General features: G+C 48.0%; 2 protein-coding genes across 2 annotated transcripts in view; both read left to right on the forward strand.

The window, feature by feature from the left end:
- Nucleotides 1-1,129: 1,129 nt before the first annotated feature.
- LOC123826414 (zinc finger protein 260-like) lies at nucleotides 1,130-16,319 on the forward strand. The gene is made up of 4 exons (XM_045850406.1): nucleotides 1,130-1,177; nucleotides 3,063-3,131; nucleotides 4,497-4,623; nucleotides 10,262-16,319. The coding sequence occupies exons 2-4, from the start codon at nucleotides 3,099-3,101 to the stop codon at nucleotides 12,400-12,402; spliced, it is 2,301 nt and encodes a 766-aa protein (XP_045706362.1). The 5' UTR covers nucleotides 1,130-1,177; nucleotides 3,063-3,098; the 3' UTR covers nucleotides 12,403-16,319.
- A 2,918-nt stretch (nucleotides 16,320-19,237) lies between these two features.
- Nucleotides 19,238-22,205, forward strand: part of LOC123826781 (zinc finger protein 420-like) — a 32,563-nt gene continuing 29,595 nt past the window's right edge. Inside the window, exons 1-2 of the mRNA XM_045850847.1 lie at nucleotides 19,238-19,675; nucleotides 21,470-21,538. Coding sequence (XP_045706803.1) covers nucleotides 21,506-21,538 — 33 coding nt within the window. The 5' untranslated portion in view covers nucleotides 19,238-19,675; nucleotides 21,470-21,505. The remainder of the gene's footprint in view (nucleotides 19,676-21,469; nucleotides 21,539-22,205) is intronic.

Below are 22,205 nucleotides of genomic sequence, written 5' to 3' on the forward strand. Positions count from 1 at the left end.
TTATTTATTTTTAGTGAAGAAGGGAGGGAGGAATAGAGGGAGAGAAACATTAATGTGTGGTTGCCTCTCAGGAGCCCCATATCGTGGACCTGGCCTGAAACCCAGGCATGTTCCTGGGTCACTGGGAATCAAACCAGTGAACCTTTGGTTTCCAGGCCACACTAGGTCTCTTAACTACCTGGCCATGATACTGGGAGTTGGCGGGACTTTGTGTCCCTGGAGGAAACCTGGCTAACGTCAGAGCCTCCAGGTTCCAGGAGGGAGCCTGAAACCACACAGCAGCCACAGACAAGCTGGGCTGCCTGGGTGACCGCTCAGCGGCAGCTGCGGTTCCAAGATAGTATTTTGAAGCATGAGCTCTGGACTCGGCCTTCTGTTCCGCTTCCGTTGAAGAAGGCTGGGGCTTTCTTAGGTTTTTCGGAGGGGATGGGGTTTGAGACAAGTATCTGCCAATCTCCCCAACCTTGCATTTGAGTAAAAAACCTCTTTCTCACCAGCCTTTGCCTCTGGAGTTTTCCTATAGGGGCGATGGGCAGCAGAACCCCCACATTGCTCATGTAACACGCCCTGAACGGGAGTTGGCACTTAAAATGAATATTCGATACTTATTTTGTGTTTAAGACCATTTGAACCTGCCGTCCCTGCACCCTTACATATTTTCTGCAACTCAGCATGCCCATGTTAGTCCAAGGCCAAAGAGGACTTCTGGGTGGGGGGAGGGCGGGCTACAGCGTCTTTCCTGCCTCCACCCACACCCTGCCTTTTGTGCAATTTCCCCGTCTCTATTTCCCCTCCAACTCACTCCGCTCTCAGTTTCCCCCGCGTACCTCTATGAACCCCTCTCTGGCTCTCCTCCCAGTCACTGGTCCCCCCACTCCTCCAGGGGTCCCGTCCTTCTCTGTAGTTCTCTCCAGCTCACACTGCGCTTACTTTGCCCTGCAGCCCCAGGTCCCCCACTAATTCTGTCTCACTGACCGCGGGCCGCGGGGTCAGCTGGGATACAGAGCCTCGCATCCACCCCGGTGACTTGCAGCCCCTCCCCACCGCGCTCCCTGTAGGAAGCCAGAAAAAGAGGACTAGCTGGTGGCGCAGGGCGGTTTGGGAAATGTAGTAGGCCAGTCTGCGCGCAGGCGCAGTGCTGTCCGGGTTCCAAGCGGAGGTTGTTCTCCTTCGTGAGGTAACCTCGTGGTGAATTTGAACGCGGATTGGGCAGGGGCTTTAGGAGCCTGAGCCCGGGTCTGGGTGTGGTGGCACGGGTGAAGGTAATGCTTATGGCTGTGAGTGTGTGTGGGGCTGAGACCCCTGGGCGGTCTGTTTGTGCGTCCGTGTTTGTCACCGGGTGTGTGCCACCAGGTGTGTGCGCGAGGTCACCAGTGTTTTGCCTTTGCTCTTGTGTGTGTGTGTGTGTGTGTGTGTGTGTGTGTGTGTGTGCTGCAGGTCTTTGTCTCTCCGGGGTCCTTCTTTGTTCCTGAGTGTTCGTGTCTGCCTTAAATTCAGTCCGCGGTGTCTCCGTGTGAAGGCACCATCCCAATGTGTCTTCCTGTGCGCCTGTGTGTGTTTTTGGAGGGGTGGTGATGTCTGTCCTGCCCGAGTCTTCCCCTGTCTGTGTGCATCTGCGTCTGTGTTTCTGGGCGTTGCGGACATTTGTGAGTGAGTGCGTCGGGGGTGCCTTCCCGAGAGCGTGGAGACCACGACCCTCCTGGACAAGCGGACCTGGCGGAGCTGCCTGCCTGCTGTCGCCCGATCCCATCTCCTTCCCGCCCTCAGAGCTCCCAGCGCAGGGCCTGTGTGGTAGCCAGGTTTGGGGTGAACAGGGTCAGAGAACCTACCTAATGCTGACCAGGGTGGACTTTGTTCAGGGAGGGTGTGTTGTGTGCTCAGGGTACCTATCTGAGCATTTTACAGGCCTCACAGTTACTCTGAGGTAGGGACCCTCACCATCTGCAAAATGGGAAACAGGCTCAGAGACTGTTAAGTAAATCACCCAACTCCCCACCCAGGCATCCAGGTAACAAAACACCCATACTAAACACCCCACAGTGGGAAATCTTTGTATCTCCTTAGAACAATGGATGGCAGGAAATGGCAGAAAGCTTGGACCCAGGAGGAGGGGGAGGAACTGGAGCAGCAGCCACCCCTGGCTCTGCAGCCCCATATCTAGGGCCAGTCTGGGTTCAGGGATCACCAGCCCCGTGTACATGGTATTTCCAGGACCACTGTGCCTTCATGGCCTCCTTTTAAATAAAGTAAACTTGGAGTAGTGATTGTATTGCTGTAAGGACAAAAACAGTCCAGGCTGCATTAGATTTCCATTTAAGAAATGATGATATATTCTTTTTTTATTTAAAAATGTTATATGTTTATTTTTAGAGGGAGGATAAGGGAAGTAAAAAGAAAGGGAGAGAAACACCAGTGTGTGGTTGCCTCTCAGGCTCTCCCTACTTGGCACCTGGCCTGCAATCCTGACACGTCCCCTAGTCTGGAAATCAAACTGGGGACCCTTTGGTTGGTAGGGTGGCACTCAGTCTAATGAGCCACACCAGCCAGTGCTGAAATAATGCCATTTTTAAGGGCTCCTACTGCTGTCAGCTGCCCTGGGCCCACTGTACCTCCTTGGTAAGGCAGACCCAGCGGGTAGGGGCCAGAAAGTCCTGTTCTTCCCTCTAGGCTTGGGACTGGCTGTGTGGGCATGCCTGTGTGTTGGGGGAATATATGTGTGTGGGTATGACATGTGCACCAAGCACATGGACCCTTACAGGCTCAGCTCGACCCAAATCCCACCCTTATCTTCTTGAGTTCCTGACTTATCTTTTTGTGCCTTAGTTTTCTGATGTGTGAAATGCGGTGAGTGAAAATAGCCCCAACAATGCAGGATATCAGGTAAATCAGGGATGTGAGTCAAAGACCTTGGATGCCATAGGCCCCCTGCATGCATTCACTGTTACCGTGTATGCCTGTCCTTGTCTGCCTGTCTCCTAGCATGTCTGTTTGTCATGTCTGCATTGTGAATCACACATCCACCTGATCTCTTTCTGTGCCTTTTTCTCTCTCTCTGTGCACAGTCTGCCTGTTCCCAGGTCACCATAGGTGCTGGAAGGATGTCCACCCAGCTTCCAACCAAGGGGTCCCTGGTAAGTCATGTCACCCTCTGGCTCCTTGGTCCTTAGGGTCATGCTTCTGAGCAGGGATGACCCTTTACCCACCCTCCCCCCAAACCTCATCAGGCCACAGGCCTCCTTGTCTCGTGGGGTTTTGTCCACCCTTAGTTGAGAGAGTACTATCCTGACCCTGGTGGTTCCCTCCCTTCTGCTCTCTCTCTCTCTCCCTCCCTCCCTCCCTCCCTCTCTCCCTCCATTCCTTCTTTCCTTCCTTCCTTTTTTTCTTTCTTTAGATTTTTATTTATTTTTAGAGAGAGGGGAAGGGAAGGAGAAAGAGAGGGAGAGAAACATCAGTGTGTGGTTGCCTCTTTCTCTCCCCCTGATGGGGACCTGGTCTGCAACTGAGGCATGTGCCCTGACTGGGCATCGAACCTCAACCCTTTGATCTGCATGCTGAATCCCCTGAACTACACCAGTCAGGGCTAACCCTGGTGTTTTTGAACTGCAGGGGACAGGATGGCTCAGGAGTGAGCTGTCCTACCCTGAGGGATCTCAGGAGACACCTTTAGGGACCTGGAATATGGCCACTTAAACATATTCAGTGAAGTGTCATAGAGTCCTCACAGAGGGGTGGGGTGGGAAGTGCTGGATGCGGGACCTTCAGAAGTCTGCAGGGGGTCACTACATGCCCAGGAGAATGGAGTGGGGGATGGGAGGAGGACGCCTGATGGGTGGGACCAGTGAATGCCCCTGGCTGTTGTCATGCTATTTTAGTGGATGGAAATTTGTTGTATTTTTGCCTAAATTTCCTTCTATGGAAAGAAACTTGACAATAAAAAATGTACAGATGTGGCTCAGTTGGTTAGAGAATTGTTTTGATATACCAAGGTTGGGTTTGATCCCCGGTCAGGGCACTTTCAAGAAGCAACCACTGAAATCATCAAGAATTCGAACAACATCTCTTTCTCTGAAATCAGTAATTTGTATACATACATGTCTAGAGGCAAGTGTATTTTTTTTTGTCATCTCTAGAGGATATGTTCTTTGAGTTATATGCAGAGAAAGGGAGGGAAAGAGACACCGATGTGAGAGAGAAATTTGAACTAGTGTCTCCCACGTGCGCCACAACCTGGTACAGAACCTGCAATTATTTGGTGTCTAGGACATTATTCCAACCAACTGCACCATCTGATGAGGGCTGGGCATAAATATTTGCCCTTTCAGTGTACTTAGGCACCAAGGACTGTGAGTAGTCAGGCCCTTCAGAGCTCTGCACATTGTTGACATCAATCAGATGCATCCTGTGTGTCTTCCTTAATCTCTCAGCCCTTCTGGCCATGTATCTTGAACGCTGTGAGGAAGGCCCTGCCATGAATTGTGTGTGCTTCCTTTCATAGGGGGTCGGTGGCATTCAGGGATGTGATTGTGGACTTCACCCAGGAGGAGTGGCAGCAGTTGAAGCCTGAGCAGAAGGACCTGTACAGGGATGTGATGATGGAGATCTACTGGAACTTGATCTCACTGGGTAAGGGGACAGCCTTGCAGTATTACTCACCATGTGCCTGTCACCTCATGATGACACAAAGAAAAAAGGTGGACAGATGCAGACATGTCCGTTAGCCCACATAGTTTTCTTTTGTCCCCCCTCCATCCCACACAACCATTGTGGTGTAGCACACCAGTTCTAGAATTTTGTATCTATGTAATCATATTGTAGGAAGTCTTTTTTTTTAAGATTTTATTTATTTATTTGTAATGAGAGGGGAAGGGGGAGAGAGAGGGAGAGAAACATCAATGTGTGATTGCCTCTCACATGGTCCCCAACTGGGGACCTGCCCCGCAACTTAGGCATGTGCCCTGAGTGGGAATCAAACTTGAAAACCTTTGATTCACAGGCCAGCTCTCAAGCCCCTGAGCCACAGCAGCTGGGGCCTCTTTTTAATTATCTGAGTTCTTACCCTTGGCATCATTTCTTGCAGTTTACCCACATTATCCATATGTATGAATAGTTCCCTTTATTTTCTATACATTTTTTAAAGTCATCACCCGATGATATCTTCACTGATTTGAGAGACAGAAATTTCAATCTGTTGCCTCCTATACAGGCTTATATTGGGGATCAAAACAGCAGCCTTTTGGTGCCTGTGATGACACTCCCACCACCTGAGTCACATAACCAGGGCAAAGCACACTCTTTGTATTGCTGAGCAATACTCTGCTTCATGGATGAAACACCTTGTGACTTGAAACATCCACTGACTTGATGACAAACATTTGGATTGTTTCCACATCTGGGTGCCTGTCTTTTTTTGTTTGTTTTAATTGTACTTATTTATATTTAGAGAAGAGGGGAAGGGAGGGAGAAAGAGAGGGAGAGAAACATCAATGTGTGGTTGCCTCTCACATGGTCCCCAGCTGGGGACCTGCCCTGCAACCCTGGCATGTGCTCTGACTGGGGAATTGATACAGTGACCCTTGGGTTCACCGGCCCGTGCTCTATCCAAAGAGCTACACCAGCCAGGGCTGGATGGATGTCCTTCTGTAGAGACATGATGTCCTTTCTGTTTGGAAAGGTTGACTTATACATAGGTGTATATTTATCTTGCAGAATCTGTCGAAGTTTTTCCAAAGCAGTTGCTTCATTTTTCATTCCAACCAGCAAGTGCTGGGTGTTGCATTGCTCCCTGTGTTTGTCAGAAGTGAACATCCTCAGACTTTCTCATTTTAGCCTTTCTAATGAGTGTGCAGTCTTACCAAAACCCAGCTTTGCAGCTGCTTATTTCTCGTTGGTATATTCTCTTTGGTGAAGTGTCTAGTTCAAGTCTTTTGACTTTTTTTTTTGTAGTTGGGATGTTTGGTTCCTTATCATTCAACTTTGAAATTTCCTTACATAGTCTTTTGTTGTTAATTTTTGCTCTAAGACCTTTTTGAGGTATGTGCTTTACAACTATTTCTCTTATCCTCTGGGTACTCTTTTCTCTTTCTCAATGGCATCATTTGGAACACACATGTTTTTAATGTAGATGGGTCCGATTTACTTATTTTGTTGTTCCTTGCGTTTTTGGTATCACATCTGAAGGACTATTGCCCAATTTTATCTACAACTTTCAGAATTTTGTCTTTCTTTACGTCTTTTTCCCAGTTTGAGTTATTGTTTTGAATGCTGTAAAAAGGGGCTGACATCACCTTTTTTTTTTTAAGTTAAATTTATTCTGGTAACATTGGCTAATAGGATCATATCAGTTTAATTTTACGTGTCTTTTTTAAGTATATTTTATTGACTATGATATTATGTTTGTCCCAATGTTTTCTCCTTTGTCTTCTTGTCCCCGTCAGCCCCCTTACCTCTAGCAGTCTCCTGCCTGCCTTAGTTTATGTGCATGGGTCATGCATGTAAGTTTCTTAGCTTCTCAATATCCTATACTGTTGTTGACATTGTGCTGTCTGTTTTTTACCTACAAATTTATGCTGCTTAAGCCCTACACCTTTTCTGGCATAACTCCCTCCTTCCCCTCCTATCCCTCCAGCTGATAACCCTCGGAATGATCTCATTATCTGTGATTCTGTTTCTCTCCTGGTTGTTTGCTTAGTTTGGCTTTACATTCAGTTGATAGCTGTGAATTTGTTGCATATTAATATTCATAGGTTTGATCTACTTCTTAAGTCGTTTTCACGTTTCACTTAATAATGGCTTGGTGGTGATGAACTCCTTTAGCTTTATCTTGTCTGGAAGCAGTTTCTCTGCACTTTCATTTTAAATAATAGCTTTGATGGCTAGAGTGTAGTAGGTTGTAGGACCTTACTTTTCATCATTTTGAATACTTCTCAGTCCCTTCTTGCCTGTAATGTTTCTTCTGAAAAGTCATCTGACAGTCCTATGAGAACTCCTTTGTAAGTTAACCCTCTGCTTTTTTCTTGCTGCTTTAAGATTCTCTGTGTCTGTAAACTTTAGTGTTATAATTGTGATGTGTGTTGGTGTGGTCCTGTTTGGGTCCACGTTTTTGGGTGCCTCTGTGCTTCCTGGACTTCTGTGTCTATTTCTTTCACCATATTATAGAAGTTTCCTTTGATTGTTTTTTCAGATAAGTGTTCAATTTCTTGGTCTTCCTGTTGTCCTTTTGGCAGCAGTTCGGATATTGGTACATTTGGATATGTGCCGGGGCTATTTATTCTATCCTGATATTTTCAAAATCTTTTTTCTTCACACTGCTTTGGTTAAATGCTTATTTTTTTATATCCTTCCTTATGTTCCAAATCCTTGAATTGAATCTCAGCTTCATCCCCTGCAGTGTTTTTTCCCTGTTGATTTCTATTTATTTCACTTGTTGTATCCTTCATTTCTTCCTGGGTGTTTTTTTATTCTGTTTCTGTAACTGATGAGTTTTGAGCATCCTGATACCCAGTTTTTGAACTCTGCATCTGACAGGTTGACTGTCTCCATTTCGTTTAGTTCTTTTCCTGTGGTTTTGTTCTGTTCTTTGGTTTGGGGCATGTTTCTTTGTGTCCTGAATTTGGCAGCCTCCCTGTGTCTGTTTCTGTGTATTAGGTAGAGCTCCTTTGACTCCCTGTGTGAGTTGTTGGCCTGTTGTAGAAGAGGCACATGTAAATTGTGTGGGGCAGAGCCTTAGGTAGTTGCCAGGGTTAGGGTCACCACTTTTTAGCTGTGTGTCAGGGAAGGGCTCAGAGAGGGGATTATGCTCCTACTTGGCTTCTGGAGGTTTGTTGGGGAAGAAGCTGTCTCCAGGTACTCGCCCTGTTTCCAGACACTTATACCACTGGTGCCCTTCCAGCTGTTGCCCTGGTGCTGATCCCACAGTGGGTGGGGCTGAGAAGTCCTAAGTCTGTGGGGAGCCTTTTAGAGGAGTCTCCCGAAAATCTGGCAGCATCTTCTTCCACCCCAACCCCTGCTGATATTAACAGCCAGAAGTTATGGGGGTGTACCTTCCTGGCCTGGAACAGTAGGCTGTATGGTCAGGTCTGGGGGTGGGATTCTTCATTCCTGAGGTATCTCTCCCAATTTTTATCCTCCACACAGGTATGTGCGACCACTCTTTTTGCCACCTGTCCTTGCCATGCCACATCTCTGCTCTTCTGCGTTCATGTCTGTCACTCTGCCTCTCCTAAGCTTCTGGAACAATATGGGTTCTGTACGTCAATGGTTGTCAGATATCAATACCACTCCATTCTCTAACAATTCTGTGTGACATATTTTATGGTCTAGTTGTAACTTTTTCTGTAGTTGTTGCAAGAGGTGAAGTGTGTTTACATCCGGCTCCATCTTAATAGAAATTTCCCTGATTTTTCATAGGAAGAAAAATGAAGACAAATGACCTAGATATTCACCAAGAGACTAATAGAATAAAACATGATGTAGAAATATGATGGAAATCAGAAAACTGATCAAAAACATGAGCACTTTTTGTCTTCACTGACAAGAAAGATATCCCTGTATAATAGTCGTTGTTTTTTTTTTTTTAAGATTTTATTTATTTATTTTAGAGAGGGAAGGGGGGGAGAAAGAGACAGAGAGAGAAACATCAATGTGTGGTTGCTGGGGGCCATGGCCTGCCACCCAGGCATGTGCCCTAACTGGGAATCGAACCTGTGATGCTTTGGTTTGCAACCCATGCTCAATCCACTGAGCTACGCCCGCCAGGGCCCTATATAACATTCTTAAGGAAAAACACTAACTTTCTGACTTAGTGTACAGTGCCATTTCTTTACCAGATTTTCTGGTTGTTTAACTGACCTAGTATTAACTGCACATAGTTAAAGCAAATGATTGGACACATTTTGACATTTGTAAAGACCCAGAAATCATCATTGTGATGAAGAAACATCCATTAGCCCCCAAAGTTTTTTTTTCTTTTTGTCCATGCCTCATCCTTCACGTGACCATAGTGGTTTAGTTTCTCTATTCTAGAATTTTATATATGTGGAATTATATGACACACTTTTAAATTTTTAATCCTATTTCTCACACTTCATATCATTTGGTTGAGGTTCACTCATCGTCAACTGTATGTATGAGTCATTCCCTTCATTTTTTATCTTACTTTTTTCTACTGATTTGAAACAAAGAAGGATTGTGTGTGAGAAAAATCAATCCACTCCCTCCTGTACAAACCGTGTACTTAGATCCAACCCACTGTGTTTGGTGGACTTGATGACTCTAACCAGCTGAGCTAGGCATCCAGGACAATAGCTGACTTCTTTTTATTGTATAGTAATATTTTACTTCTGGGATGGGTCACCATGTGTTTATCCTTTCACTTGATGATAAACATTGCGATTGTTTCAGCTTGTAGACTCGAGGGAAGGGTCTGAATCTCATGTTTTGTGTGGCCAGTGAGGGTTTTAATATGGGTAGGGAGACAGCTGCTTACCATTCCTGCTTTCTTTGTTACCTCCTAGGAAGGACGGCTACATGTGACAGGATCTTCCCTTTTTCACTGAGATTTATGTGTAAGATCTCACAGTTTTTAAATGTTTGAATGAACCTCTAAGTGCATATGCAGAGTCTGTACCTCAGGATAGTCACCTTTTCTGGAAACGGAGACTGAAGAATAAATGGGACAAGGTATAACAGACTTGGAGTCGGTGTGGTCTGCAGGGAAGGATTAGTGTACTAAGTGGAGGGGTGAGGAACCAGCCCAAGGGCCGGGCCACTCATGGGCAGTGTGGACTTGTGGGAGCTCCACTGGCAAGTGGGAAGGCAGAGGACATCCAGCACAACTACATGAGAATGAGCTCTTATTTTATCATTAGTAATAGTAGGCAATGCTTTGAGAAGCACAGCTGTCTGGGGATGTACACAAGGAGGCTTGGAAGCACGGAGCCAGGTTCAGTGAATGCCTCTCTGGGTGTGTGAGATCCTTTGATGTGCTCTTCCTTGCACTTTTCTTCCTTTTTCTTTTCTGGATCTTTATTTGCAGCTCTGAGCTGTGGTGGCTGCCTTTGTACCCACTCTCCATCAGGCCTTTCTTGCTCTGTTTTCACATCCTTACAACTGACTATCTCATATCACGGCTTCCCTACTTCCTGTGTACCCACTACAGGCTGTCCTCTGCTGTCAGGATGTGCCTTGTCATGTCTTGGGAAGATCCTCCCTCCCAGCGTGGTTAACTACATGTGTGTCCTCATCTCTTTCCCCCTCCCCTTAGGCTTGGAGACTGAACAGAACATGAATGAAGTGGACCCAGAGAAGGAGTCTTGGGAAGACAGACCATCCATTGCAATGGTGGTAGAAGGACTCATGAAGAATGGTGCCCAGGGTTACTCCTGTGAAAAAGCAGAGATGCAGGGTGACAGGGTGGGGAAGCAACACAGAAACACAGGGGCCTGTGTAGGGCCTTTGGACATGTCCCAAGTGTTAGCTCCTGAGTGTTGTGAATTTAAGACATACATCCACCAGAGCCATATGCCAGCCCCACCAAGATTGGAAGGACCGAGAGGGCCAGGGATGCACTGTTTCAGCATGTGTGGGAAGAACTCAGGTACTTCAAGCCCCAGTCCTCCCTCCCAACTTTGTGCAGAGAAGAAGACATATAAGTGCAGACACTGTAGCAAGACTTTCAGTTCAAAGTCATCCCTGTGGAAGCACCAACAAAACCATTCCTTAGAGAAGCGGTATGTGTGTGGGGACTGTGGTAAGGCCTTCAGCCGGAAGGATAAGAGCATTCTACACCAGAGGACGCACACTGGGGAGAAACCTTACATGTGTGTGGACTGTGGCAAGTCCTTCAGCCAGAAGGGAAACATCATCCTACATAAGAGAACGCACACTGGGGAGAAGCCATATGTGTGCGGAGACTGTGGAAAAGCTTTCAGCCATAAATCAGCCCTCAATGTACATCAGAGGACGCACATCAGGGAAAAGCCTTACTCGTGTGGAGATTGTGGCAAGGCCTTCAGAGAGAATAGGCGCCTCATTGAGCATCAGAAGATACATACTGGGGAGAAGCCGTACATGTGTGGGGACTGTGGCAAAGCCTTCAGCCATAAATCGAGCTTCTACATGCATCACAAGATGCACACTGGGGAGAAACCTTACGTGTGCGAGGACTGTGGCAAATCCTTCAGCAAGAAGGGTTATATCACCTTACACCAGAGAACACACACTGGCGAGAAGCCACATGTGTGCAAGGACTGTGGCAAGACCTTCAGAGACAATTGGATCCTTATTCAGCATGAGAGGATGCACACTGGGGAAAAGCCATACACATGTGGGTACTGTGACAAGGCCTTTAGCAAGAAAAGGTATCTCGTCCTTCATGAGAAAACACATACCGGGGAGAAGATACACTTGTGCAGCGACTGTGGCAAAGCCTTCATCCACAAGAGGAGTCTCATTGTGCATCAAAGGACGCATACAGGGGAGAAGCCTTATGTGTGTGGGGACTGTGGGAAAGCCTTTAGAGAGAATAGGCGCCGCATCGAGCATGAGAGGATGCACACAGGGGAGAAGCCTTACGTGTGCAGTGACTGTGGCAGGGCCTTCAGAGAGAAGAGGCGCCTCATCGATCATCACAGGACACACACTGGGGAAAAGCCATACATTTGCAGGAAATGTGGGAAGGCCTTCAGCAACAAAAGGTGCCTTGTCCTCCATGAGAAGACACACACTGGGGAGAAGCTGCATTCATGTGGAGAATGTGGCAAAGCCTTCATCCACAAATGGAGTCTCATTGTGCATCAGAGGACCCACACAGGGGAGAAGCCGTATGTGTGTGGGGAGTGCGGCAAGGCTTTCAGAGAGAATAGGCGCCTCATGGAGCATAAGAGGATGCACATGGGGGAGAAGCTGCACTCATGTGGAGACTGTGGCAAAGCCTTCAGCCAGAAATGGATGCTCATTGTGCATCAGAGGACGCACACAGGGGAGAAGCCCTTTGTGTGCAGTGAGTGTGGAAAGGCCTTCAGCACGAAAAGTCAGCTCATCCGGCATCAGAGGACGCACACCGGGGAGAAGCTGCACTCCTGTGGGGACTGTGGCAAGGCCTTCAGCCAGAAATCTGGCTTCATTGTGCATCAGAGGACGCACACTGGAGAGAAGCCATATGTGTGTGGTGACTGTGGCAAGGCCTTCAGTCAGAAATCCAGTGTCCTTGTGCATCAAAGGACGCACACAGGGGAGATGCCATACCTATGTGGGGAGTGCGGCAAGTCATTTAGAGTGAAGAAGAGCCTCCTTGAGCATCAGAGGACACACATTGGGCAAACACCGTATGTGGGCAAGGATTCCAGCCAGGCCTTCAGAGAGAATAGGTGCCTCATCGAGCATCATGAGATGCACACTAGGTAGAAGCAGTACATATGCAGGGATTGTGGCAAGGCTTGTTGCCAGAACAGGAACCTCACTGAGCATCAAAGAATGCAGATTTCATCCCTGGCTGGTGTGGCTTTGGACTGAGTGCTGGACTGTGAATCAAAGGGTCTCTGGTCCAATTCCCAGTCAGGGCACATGCCTGGGTTTAGGCCAGGTCCACAGTAGGGGGATGCTCCTGAAGCAACCACACATTGCCATTTCCTTCCCTCTCTTTCTTCCTTCCTCTTTCTAAAAGTAAGTAATTTTTCTTAAAAACCTAGGGAAAAAACAATGTACCCTCAGGAGAAGGCATACATGTTAGGCTAGTACAGACTTGAGCAAGAACTCCACGTTCAGGAAGCACAGACCAGTGCATACAGGGGAGTCCCCTGCCAGGGCTCCATCTGCCAGAAGGACTTCATGACATGCTTATCTCTACAAAATCATCTGACTAGCCCCACCTTGGAGAATTGCGGCAAAACCTTCATCTGGAACATTTTGCTCCCCACCCACCAAGTGGTTTCTGTGGCAGACAAGCCCTACTACCAGAGTGGCAAGTGCAGGAAAACCTTCAGCAGGAATTTCTACCTCATGTGGCACAAAGCAAGGGATTGGGGGGTTTTCGAATCCACCCCGACTAGCTAGGTCCTGAGCTCATGGGCCAGTGCCAGACTTGATATTGGAGCCCACAGGTAGGAAGCAAGAGAAGTCCTGATCAGACCTGTCTTAGAAATATGGGTGTTGAGGACACACCAAGACATTCTCACCCTTGATTCCCCAGCATCCACAGGGCCAGGTGCAAAGCTAGCCCCCTTAGAGGTCTCGTATCTGGAATGTGGCCAGGGGTCCTGTGGCTCCAGACCCAGATCAAGTAAATTTGTAGGAGCCTGGATAACACATTCCGTGTCTGGTCTCTGTCTCCTGTATAGCAGAGTGGAGGGAAGAAAGGAAGATGTGGAGGTAGGCTCCATGGGGTCATTGTCACTTTGTGACACGTGCCTGGATCTTGTCTAAGGGTCAGGTGATCACATGTGTGGCTGTCCTCATTAACCCCATACCCATCCCCCAGTATCCTTCCAACAGTAGAAGGTGCCAGGTATTTTATGAGGGCAAGGAAATTTTTTTTTCAGCATGGGAACTAACAATAATTGTAAGAGATGCCATAGTATCTCACAGGGCTGTGTAAGTTTTTTAAAAATAGAACTTTACGTTAAGGGAGACCAATGTCATTTTAAACAATCATATGCAAAAGGTACACGTACAGGTTGTCCTGTCAAATTGAGTGTGAACACTTTAAGGGAGGGGATCCAAATACCCCACCGAAACCCCAGGAACCCTGATGCACACACTGGTGCACAGTGTACGCATCATGGATGAAATGAGACATTCACATGAACTACTGTGTCCTGTGGAGGAAAAGGGACAGCAGGGCTACCTCTCAAGGGGAGGGTGCCTCGGAAGGGCCTGGCAACTCTCAAGAGGAGAGTGCACAGATCCATTCCTTCACGGGTTTTTATTGGGTTTCAATTTGCACAGGAATACAGGTAAGGTTCATTAATCATTGTCATGCAGTAAGGAGCAAACAGTAGATTGCATATAAAGAATTTTGAGGCCTTATTCTGAGTCAGGATCTGTTAGCTCAAGGGCTACAAAATTTGAGAAAACAAATTCATTTCCTGCTTGGGTCTTTATCATTTAATTAAGGTCATTCTTAGCAAAGCAGGTTTCACAGGAGTTTATGTGTTCTTTCTCAGGCCTGATCATCTGGGGAAACCTGCCCTTTCCAGCAGAGGGCTTCGTGGCCCTCTGTGTTTCAGGATTAAGTCAGGGAGAAGAAGCAAGGCAGCCAAGAGATTAGGAGACTACTTGAAGACAGAATGAGGACTCTGGCTTTGTTCAAAGCCAAGGGGCGAGGGTCCATTACCTGCCTTTGCTGTAGTCTCCCAAGTCCTTCCCTTGGGCCTCCATGTGGTTATGCCTTTCAGGTCATTCCCCCCTTGGGGAATCTTAACCATCATTGGTTAACTGATCAAGCATTGGGGATCAGTAATGGAAAAAGGAGTACAAGCAGTGCTCCTGCCAGGGAGATAAGCTTTGTCTCATTAGTGGCTTATGGTCCAAAGGTAGGTCACTCAACCTTAGCCATGGAGGAGGGGTCGGAGGTGCTGGGGGTTATAGCTCCTGAAACCAGGTAGGGCAGTTTCCAACACCTCCCTTTTTTTTTGTTTTTGAATTGAATCAAAGCTCTCAAGCCTGTCAAACCTGCTATTTGCTGTTTCTGAATGTGATCTTAAGAAAATCATATATACGTGTGTGTGTATATATATATATATATACATGTGTGTATATATGTGTGTGTATTTATATGTCATAAACAACAAATAAGGATTAAGACAATGGGGTACCGAAGGGCTGCTAGGACCCAAACTTGTAAATTCAGTCATTGGAAAATGTTGCAAATGGAAGGGAATGATAAAGAGTAACACGTCTGTTTACACTGTAATCCTTGGGAGAATTTGCACAGACTCCAGGAAGTTACTTTAAAGATATGCAGTAAGGGCTTGCTGTCTGAAATCAGGGTGAGAATTTTAGCAAGAGGAAGTCACAAAACAGCCTAGGTATAATGCAGGCCTAATTTTCCATGGGAGAACTTCTTCATGGGTGTGGTCTTGTATGTTGACTCATCCCTGACTGGTTCTCCATGTGGTTGCTGGGCCACATTTCCACATCTAGTGAAGTCGTTCCCTACAGAACCTAGCAAGCCTGCCCAGGTCTATGTCCACCTATCCCTCCCAGCCTGACATTCCTGTGTTGGGAATGGTGAGACCCATTGTCCGTGCCCAGCCCTTCAGTAGGAGAGATGGAGAAAGTGCCTGTTCTGCTGAAACCCAAACTTTTGCCCCCTCCCCAGAGGGCCATTTAAGTTACAGGAGAAAAATCCTCTCATATGACAGCATCCTGAGAAAATAAAGTACCTTCAGTCAGGCAGAGGCATTACCTAATCTATGCCTCACCCACAGTCTAGGTCATGTTTTACTTAATATTTCGTTACTGATGTTCATGGTGACCTATTACCAATAATAAATAGCAAGTGATATAAAAATGATGCTCTATTAACAATAAAGCAATACATAAAGCTTTTATTAATCAATGGGAAACAAGTAACTATTTTGTGCAGGTTGGTATTTGAGATGATTCTGTGAATGGCTGCTGATGGTGCTGTAGCCTAGTGCCCTGCTCACCAAAAGGGTACGATCCGGTGGTGATCAATACTTAGACTGTCTCCCACTTCTGTACAGTTGCTAATCTACTGAAGTGCTCCATGGGACAGACAGAGCACACTGGTTACCCACCTGGCCTGAAAGTGGGGCCCTGCTGGTGGCTCAGTTAGTGAAGCATTGCTTGTGTATGCCAAGGTTGCAGGTTCTATCACTGGTCAGGTGCCTACAAGAAAAAAACAATGAGTCCTTTGATGAGTGGGACAAAAAAATCAATGTGTCACTTTCTCAAATAAAATGTTAAAAAGTGAAGCAGATTCTTCTACTTGTGAGGTGATCCTTACAGGAGTGTTGGTGAAACAGCCACATTTGGGCCACTGCTGATGTCCCACGGGAGGGAAGAACAGATCCCCTGCCCATGACTGAGTTTTAAACACAACAGGATTCCATGATCGTGGGTGACTCAACGGGGCACACCATGGGCTGCACCCAGACAAAAGATGAACTGGATTCAGCTCACTCAGTTTATTTACACTGTAGTAAGTTGTCCTTGTTGAATCATTGTAATATTTTACATTTACAAGCATCACACTTTATTCATTTAACTCTTTGGGAAATATAGACTGTCATTGCTCTGGCTGCTGTGGTTCAGTGGATGGAACATCAGCCAGCAAACTGAAAGATTTCCAGTTCAATTCTTGGTCAGGGCACATGTTTGGGTTGTGAGCCTGGTCAGCCCTGGCCAGGTGGCTCACTTAGATGGAGCATGGTCCCTTACACCAAAACATTGTGGATCACAACAAATGGATTTTTCTCTCACATCTATTTCTCTCTCTTGGTTGCTCCCTCTCTAAAATCAAGTACATGTCTTCCAGTGAGGAAGGAAAAAGCATGAAAGGAAAAGAAGTCATTATTCACCACCTAAGGCAGCTGCAGTTGGCATTTTTGCGGTCACTGAGACATTCAGTGAATGCTTTTGGACTTGCCTTTGCAGTTTATGGTTAAAAGGGCCTCAGGCTGAGGATCTCTCAGTCCAATTTCCCCATTTTCCTATCCTGTGTGCTCCCCTGTTTCTATCACACCCTCATCAGGAAAGTAGCTTCGTTGCACGGGCTAAATATGTTTGTACATGTTAATGATACAACTAGCCAGACTGGACCACAGGGAGAAGGCAAGGGCAGGAGCAGGAGGGGCCAGCTGGGGGGATTGCATCCATCCTGCATCTCCCAGGGTGGATGACTGGTTAGGCAATGACAGGTATAATTCCTCAAAGGAGGGATGACCTAAGACAGGCATGGTCACAAAGGGGCCCTCAGGGAAGGACTTGGAGGGCTATAGGAAAAGGGGGTGATGGACCCTCAACCCTCAGCTTTGACTTAGCCTGAGTCCTCATTCTGTCTGCAAGAAGTCTCCTAATCTCTTGGCATCTTAGTTCCCCTGCCTGACTGAAGCCTGAAACTTTGCTGGAGGTGGGTGCAGCCCTGTGCTGGTAAGGCTGGGTTTTCTAGAGAATCAGGACTAAGAAAGAATACATAAAATCCTATGAAACCTACTTTGCTAATACCCGTCAATTTTAATGATAAGGGTGCAAGCAGGAAGTGAGTTTGTTCCCCAAAGATTTATGGCCCTTTAACTATCTGAGTCTGACTCAGAATAAGCCTTCAGAGTTCTTTGAATGTTATCTATTGTTTAGTCATTTCTGCCTGATAATGATTGATGAGCTTTAGATATACACCCTATATTCCTGTGGAAATTGAACCCAATAAAAGCCTGTGAAGGCAAGGGTGAAGGCACTCTCCTCTTGAGAGAGTGGCTGAGGTGCTCCAAGGTGCTCTCCCTGAAGAGAGAAGCTGTGCAGTTCCTTTTCTGCCACAGGACATGGTAGTCTATCTGAATTTGTCTTGTCTCATCTATTACGCCACAAAATCCAGGAAATCAAATCTGCATCATTTTTGTCTAAAATTTTATTTTCAGAAAGAGGGAACAGGAGGGAAAAGGACAGGGAGGGAAATATTGATGTGTGAGAAGGCAGGAAACTCAGGCATGTGCCCTTACTGGGAATCAAATGAGCAACCTTTCAGTTCACAGGTTGGCTTCCAGTCCACTGAAGCACACCATCCAGGGACACCAACATCATTTAAAACGGTTGTCAGGAGCAAAAGAGTGAGTTACTTGTTGTCACATACTATGAGTGTCAACCATTGGAGGCGGGGAGCACAAATACCCCACAAGAACCCAGCCATCAGGTTGCAAGCCACATACTCTTCAGACCCCTGGATTCCTGGCTGGGGAATGGTCACACCATGTCTGATATCCACTAGCAGAACAGGTTCCCTGGGGTTTGCTGGTCTTACATGATAATGGAGAAATTCTAAGAGGAAGTAACATTTGTCCATCTCCCCACCTCACACATATTCCAACCAGCAATAGCAGGAGGAGGAGTTATTTCTCATCTCCTTTATCATGGATGCTCATTTACCCAGTAAACATTCCCCATGCGGTGAATTTTTATGTGGGTATTCCTTTGCCCTAAGTTTCTTTGTTTCTTTTTTTTTCTAAATTTTATTTCTATTTACAGAAGGTAGGGAGGAATAGAGGGAGAGAAACATCACGTGTGTTTGCCTTTCACATGCCCCCTACTGTGGAGCTGGCCTGCAACCCAGGCATGTGCCCTAGACTGTGAATCATACCACTGACCCTTTGGTTCGCAGGCTGGGTTTGGTCTCTTGCCCACCTGGCTATGGTTCTACCCTACCAGTTGGAGGGACTTTGTGGCCCTGGAAGAGACCTGGCTAACGTCAGAGGCTGCAGGTTCTGGGACGAGGCATGAAAGCAGACACATCCACGGACAAGCTGAGCTGTCCGAGTGAGTGACTGCTCAGCGGCAGCTGCGGTTCCCACAAGATGGTACTTTGAAGCAGGAGCTCTAGACTCTGCCTTCTGTTCTGGTTGGGTTGAAGACGGTGGGGTTTTCTAGCTTTTTTGTACGGGATGGGCTTTGAGACAAATATCTGCCATTCTCCTCGACAGTGCATTTGAGTGAAAAACCTTTTTCTCATCAGCCTTTGTCTGTAGGGCTTTCCGATCGGAGGGCGATGGGCAGCAGAACCCCTACATTGCTTCCGTAAAAGTAACGCGCTGAAAGGGAGCTGGCATCTAAGGCAAATAGCCGATACATACTTTATGTTTAAGATAATTTGAACCGCCCTGGCTGGCGTAGCTCAGTGGATAGGGCGCGGACTGCGAACCAAAATGTCGCAGGTTCGATTCCCAGCCAGGGTACATTCCTGGGTTGCAGACCATGACCCCCAGCAACCGCACAGTGATGTTTCTCTCTATCTCCCTCCCTTCCCACGCTGAAAATAAATAAATAAAATCTTAAAAAAAAAAAAAAGATCATTTGAACCTGGCGTCCCTGCACCCTTACACATTTTCTGCAAGTCAGCACGCCCAAGCTGGCCCAAGGCCAGAGAGAACTTCTGGGTGCAGGGGAGGGCAGGCTAGAGCGTCTTACCCGCCTCCACCCACGCCCCGCCTTTTCCGCAATTTCCCTGTGTGTATTTCTACTCCAGGTTGCTGCGCTCTCAGTACCCCCGACCCCCCGCACCGCATACCTCTCTGAACCCCTCTCTGGCTCTCCTCCCACAGTCACTGTTCCTCCACTCCTCCAGGGGTCCGGTCCTTCTCTGTAGTTCCCTCCGGGTCCCTGATACACTGCGCTTACTTCGCCCTGCACCCCAGGTCCCCTACTAATTCTGTCTCCCTGAAGTCGGGCCGCGGGGTCTGCTGGGATAAGGAGCCTCGCGTCCGCCACTGGAACTAGCGGCCCTTCACACAGCTCGCTCTGAGGGGAGCCGGAAAGAGAGGACGGGCTGGTGGCGCACGGTGGTTTGGGAAATGTAGTAGGCAAGCCAGCGCAGGCGCAGTGCGGTCGGGGTGCCCAGCGGCGGCCGTTCTCTTTCGGGAGGTAACCGCGTGGAGAGTTTGAGTTCGGACTGGACAGGGGTTTTAGAAGACTCAGCGCGGCTCTGGGTGTGGTGGCACGGGTGAAGGTAATGCCTGTGGCTGTGAGTGTGTGTATGTGTGGGGCTGAGATCTCCGGGTGGTCTGTGTGTCCGCGTTTGTCACCGGGTGTGTGTCACCAGGTGTGTGCGCGAGGTCACCTGTGTTTTGCCTTTGCTCTTGTGTGTGTGTGTCGGCTGCAGGTCTTTGTCTCTCCGGGGTCCTTCTTTGTTCCTGTGTGTGCGTGTCTGCCTTAATTTCAGTCAGCGGTGTCTCCGTGTGAAGGCACCATCCCGATCTGTCTTCCCGTGCGCCTGTGTGTCTGGGTGTGAGTGTGTCTGTGTGCGTGTGGGGGTGCGTCTGTCCTGCCCGAGTCTTCCCCTGTCTGTGTGCATCTGCGTCTGTGTTTCTGGGCGTTGCGGACATTTGTGAGTGAGTGCGTCGGGGGTGCCTTCCCGAGAGCGTGGAGACCACGACCCTCCTGGACAAGCGGACCTGGCGGAGCTGCCTGCCTGTTCTCGACCGATCCCATCTCCTTCCCGCCCTCAGAGCTCCCAGCGCAGGGCCTGTGTGGTAGCCAGGTTTGGGGTGAACAGGGTCAGAGAACCTACCTAATGCTGACCAGGGTGGACTTTGTTCAGGGAGGGTGTGTTGCGTGCTCAGGGTACCTTTCTGAGCATTTTACAGGCCTCACAGTTACTCTGAGGTAGCGACCCTCACCATCTGCAAAATGGGAAACAGGCTCAGAGACTGTTAAGTGAATCACCCAACTCCCCACCCAGGCATCCAGGTAACAAAACACCCATACTAAACACCCCACAGTGGGAAATCTTTGTTTCTCCTTAGAACAATGGATGGCAGGAAATGGCAGAGCGCTTGGACCTAGGAGGAGGGGGAGGAACAGGAGCAGCGGCCACCCCTGGCTCTGCAGCCCCATATCTAGGGCCAGTCTGGGTTCAGGGATCACCAGCCCCGTGTACATGGTATTTCCAGGACCACTGTGCCTTCATGGCCTCCTTTTAAATAAAGTAAACTTGGAGTAGTGACTGTATTGCTGTAAGGACAAAAACAGTCCAAGCTGCATTAGATTTCCATTTAAGAAATGATGATATATTCTTTTTTTATTTAAAAATGTTATATGTTTATTTTTAGAGGGAGGATAAGGGAAGTAAAAAGAAAGGGAGAGAAACACCAGTGTGTGGTTGCCTCTCAGGCTCTCCCTACTTGGCACCTGGCCTGCAATCCTGGCACGTCCCCTAGTCTGGAAATCAAACTGGGGACCCTTTGGTTGGTAGGGTGGCACTCAATCTAATGAGCCACACCAGCCAGTGCTGAAATAATGCCATTTTTAAGGGCTCCTACTGCTGTCAGCTGCCCTGGGCCCGCTGTACCTGCTTGGTAAGGCAGACCCAGCGGGTAGGGGCCAGAAAGTCCTGTTCTTCCCTCTAGGCTTGGGACTGGCTGTGTGGGCATGCCTGTGTGTTGGGGGAATATATGTGTGTGGGTATGACATGTGTATCAGGCACATGGACCCTTACGTGCTCAGCTCGACCCAAATCCCACCCTTATCTTGAGTTCCTGACTTATCTTTTTGTGCCTTAGTTTTCTGATGTGTGAAATGCGGTGAGTGAAAATAGCCCCAACAATGCAGGATATCAGGTGGATCTATCAGGGATATGAGTCAAGGACCTTGGATGCCATAGGCCCCCTGCATGCATTCACTGTTACCGTGTATGCCTGTCCTTGTCTGCCTGTCTCCTAGCATGTCTGTTTGTCATGTCTGCATTGTGAATCACACATCCACCTGATCTCTTTCTGTGCCTTTTTTCTCTCTCTGTGCACAGTCTGCCTGTTCCCAGGTCACCATAGGTGCTGGAAGGATGTCCACCCAGCTTCCAACCAAGGGGTCCCTGGTAAGTCATGTCACCCTCTGTCTCCTTGGTCCTTAGGGTCATGCTTCTGAGCAGGGATGACCCTTTACCCACCCTCCCCCCCAAACCTCATCAGGCCACAGGCCTCCTTGTCTCGTGGGGTTTTGTCCACCCTTAGTTGAGAGAGTACTATCCTGACCCTGGTGGTTCCCTCCCTTCTTCTCTCTCTCCCTCCCTCCCTCCCTCCCTCCCTCTCTCCCTCCATTCCTTCTTTCCTTCCTTCCCTTTTTTTTCTTTAGACTTTTATTTATTTTTAGAGAGAGGGGAAGGGAAGGAGAAAGAGAGGGAGAGAAACATCAGTGTGTGGTTGCCTCTTTCCCTCCCCCTGATGGGGACCTGGTCTGCAACTGAGGCATGTGCCCTGACTGGGCATCGAACCTCAACCCTTTGATCTGCATGCTGAATCCCCTGAACTACACCAGTCAGGGCTAACCCTGGTGTTTTTGAACTGCAGGGGACAGGATGGCTCAGGAGTGAGCTGTCCTACCCTGAGGGATCTCAGGAGACACCTTTAGGGACCTGGGATATGGCCACTTAAACATATTCAGTGAAGTGTCATAGAGTCCTCACAGGGGGATGGGGTGGGAAGTGCTGGATGCGGGACCTTCACAAGTCTGCAGGGGGTCACTACATGCCCAGGAGAATGGAG

Source organism: Phyllostomus hastatus, unplaced genomic scaffold, assembly GCF_019186645.2.
Source record: "Phyllostomus hastatus isolate PE091 unplaced genomic scaffold, TTU_PhHast_1.1 phas_contig_133, whole genome shotgun sequence".
In the NCBI taxonomy this organism is placed as follows: Eukaryota; Metazoa; Chordata; class Mammalia; order Chiroptera; family Phyllostomidae; genus Phyllostomus; species Phyllostomus hastatus.

Coding starts and splice junctions, on each gene's coding strand:
- LOC123826414 (XM_045850406.1), top strand. CDS start 3,099: ATGTCCACCCAGCTTCCAACCAAGGGGTCCCTG. Junction 3,132..4,496: donor TTCCAACCAAGGGGTCCCTG/GTAAGTCATGTC, acceptor TCCTTTCATAGG/GGGTCGGTGGCATTCAGGGA. Junction 4,624..10,261: donor CTGGAACTTGATCTCACTGG/GTAAGGGGACAG, acceptor CCCTCCCCTTAG/GCTTGGAGACTGAACAGAAC.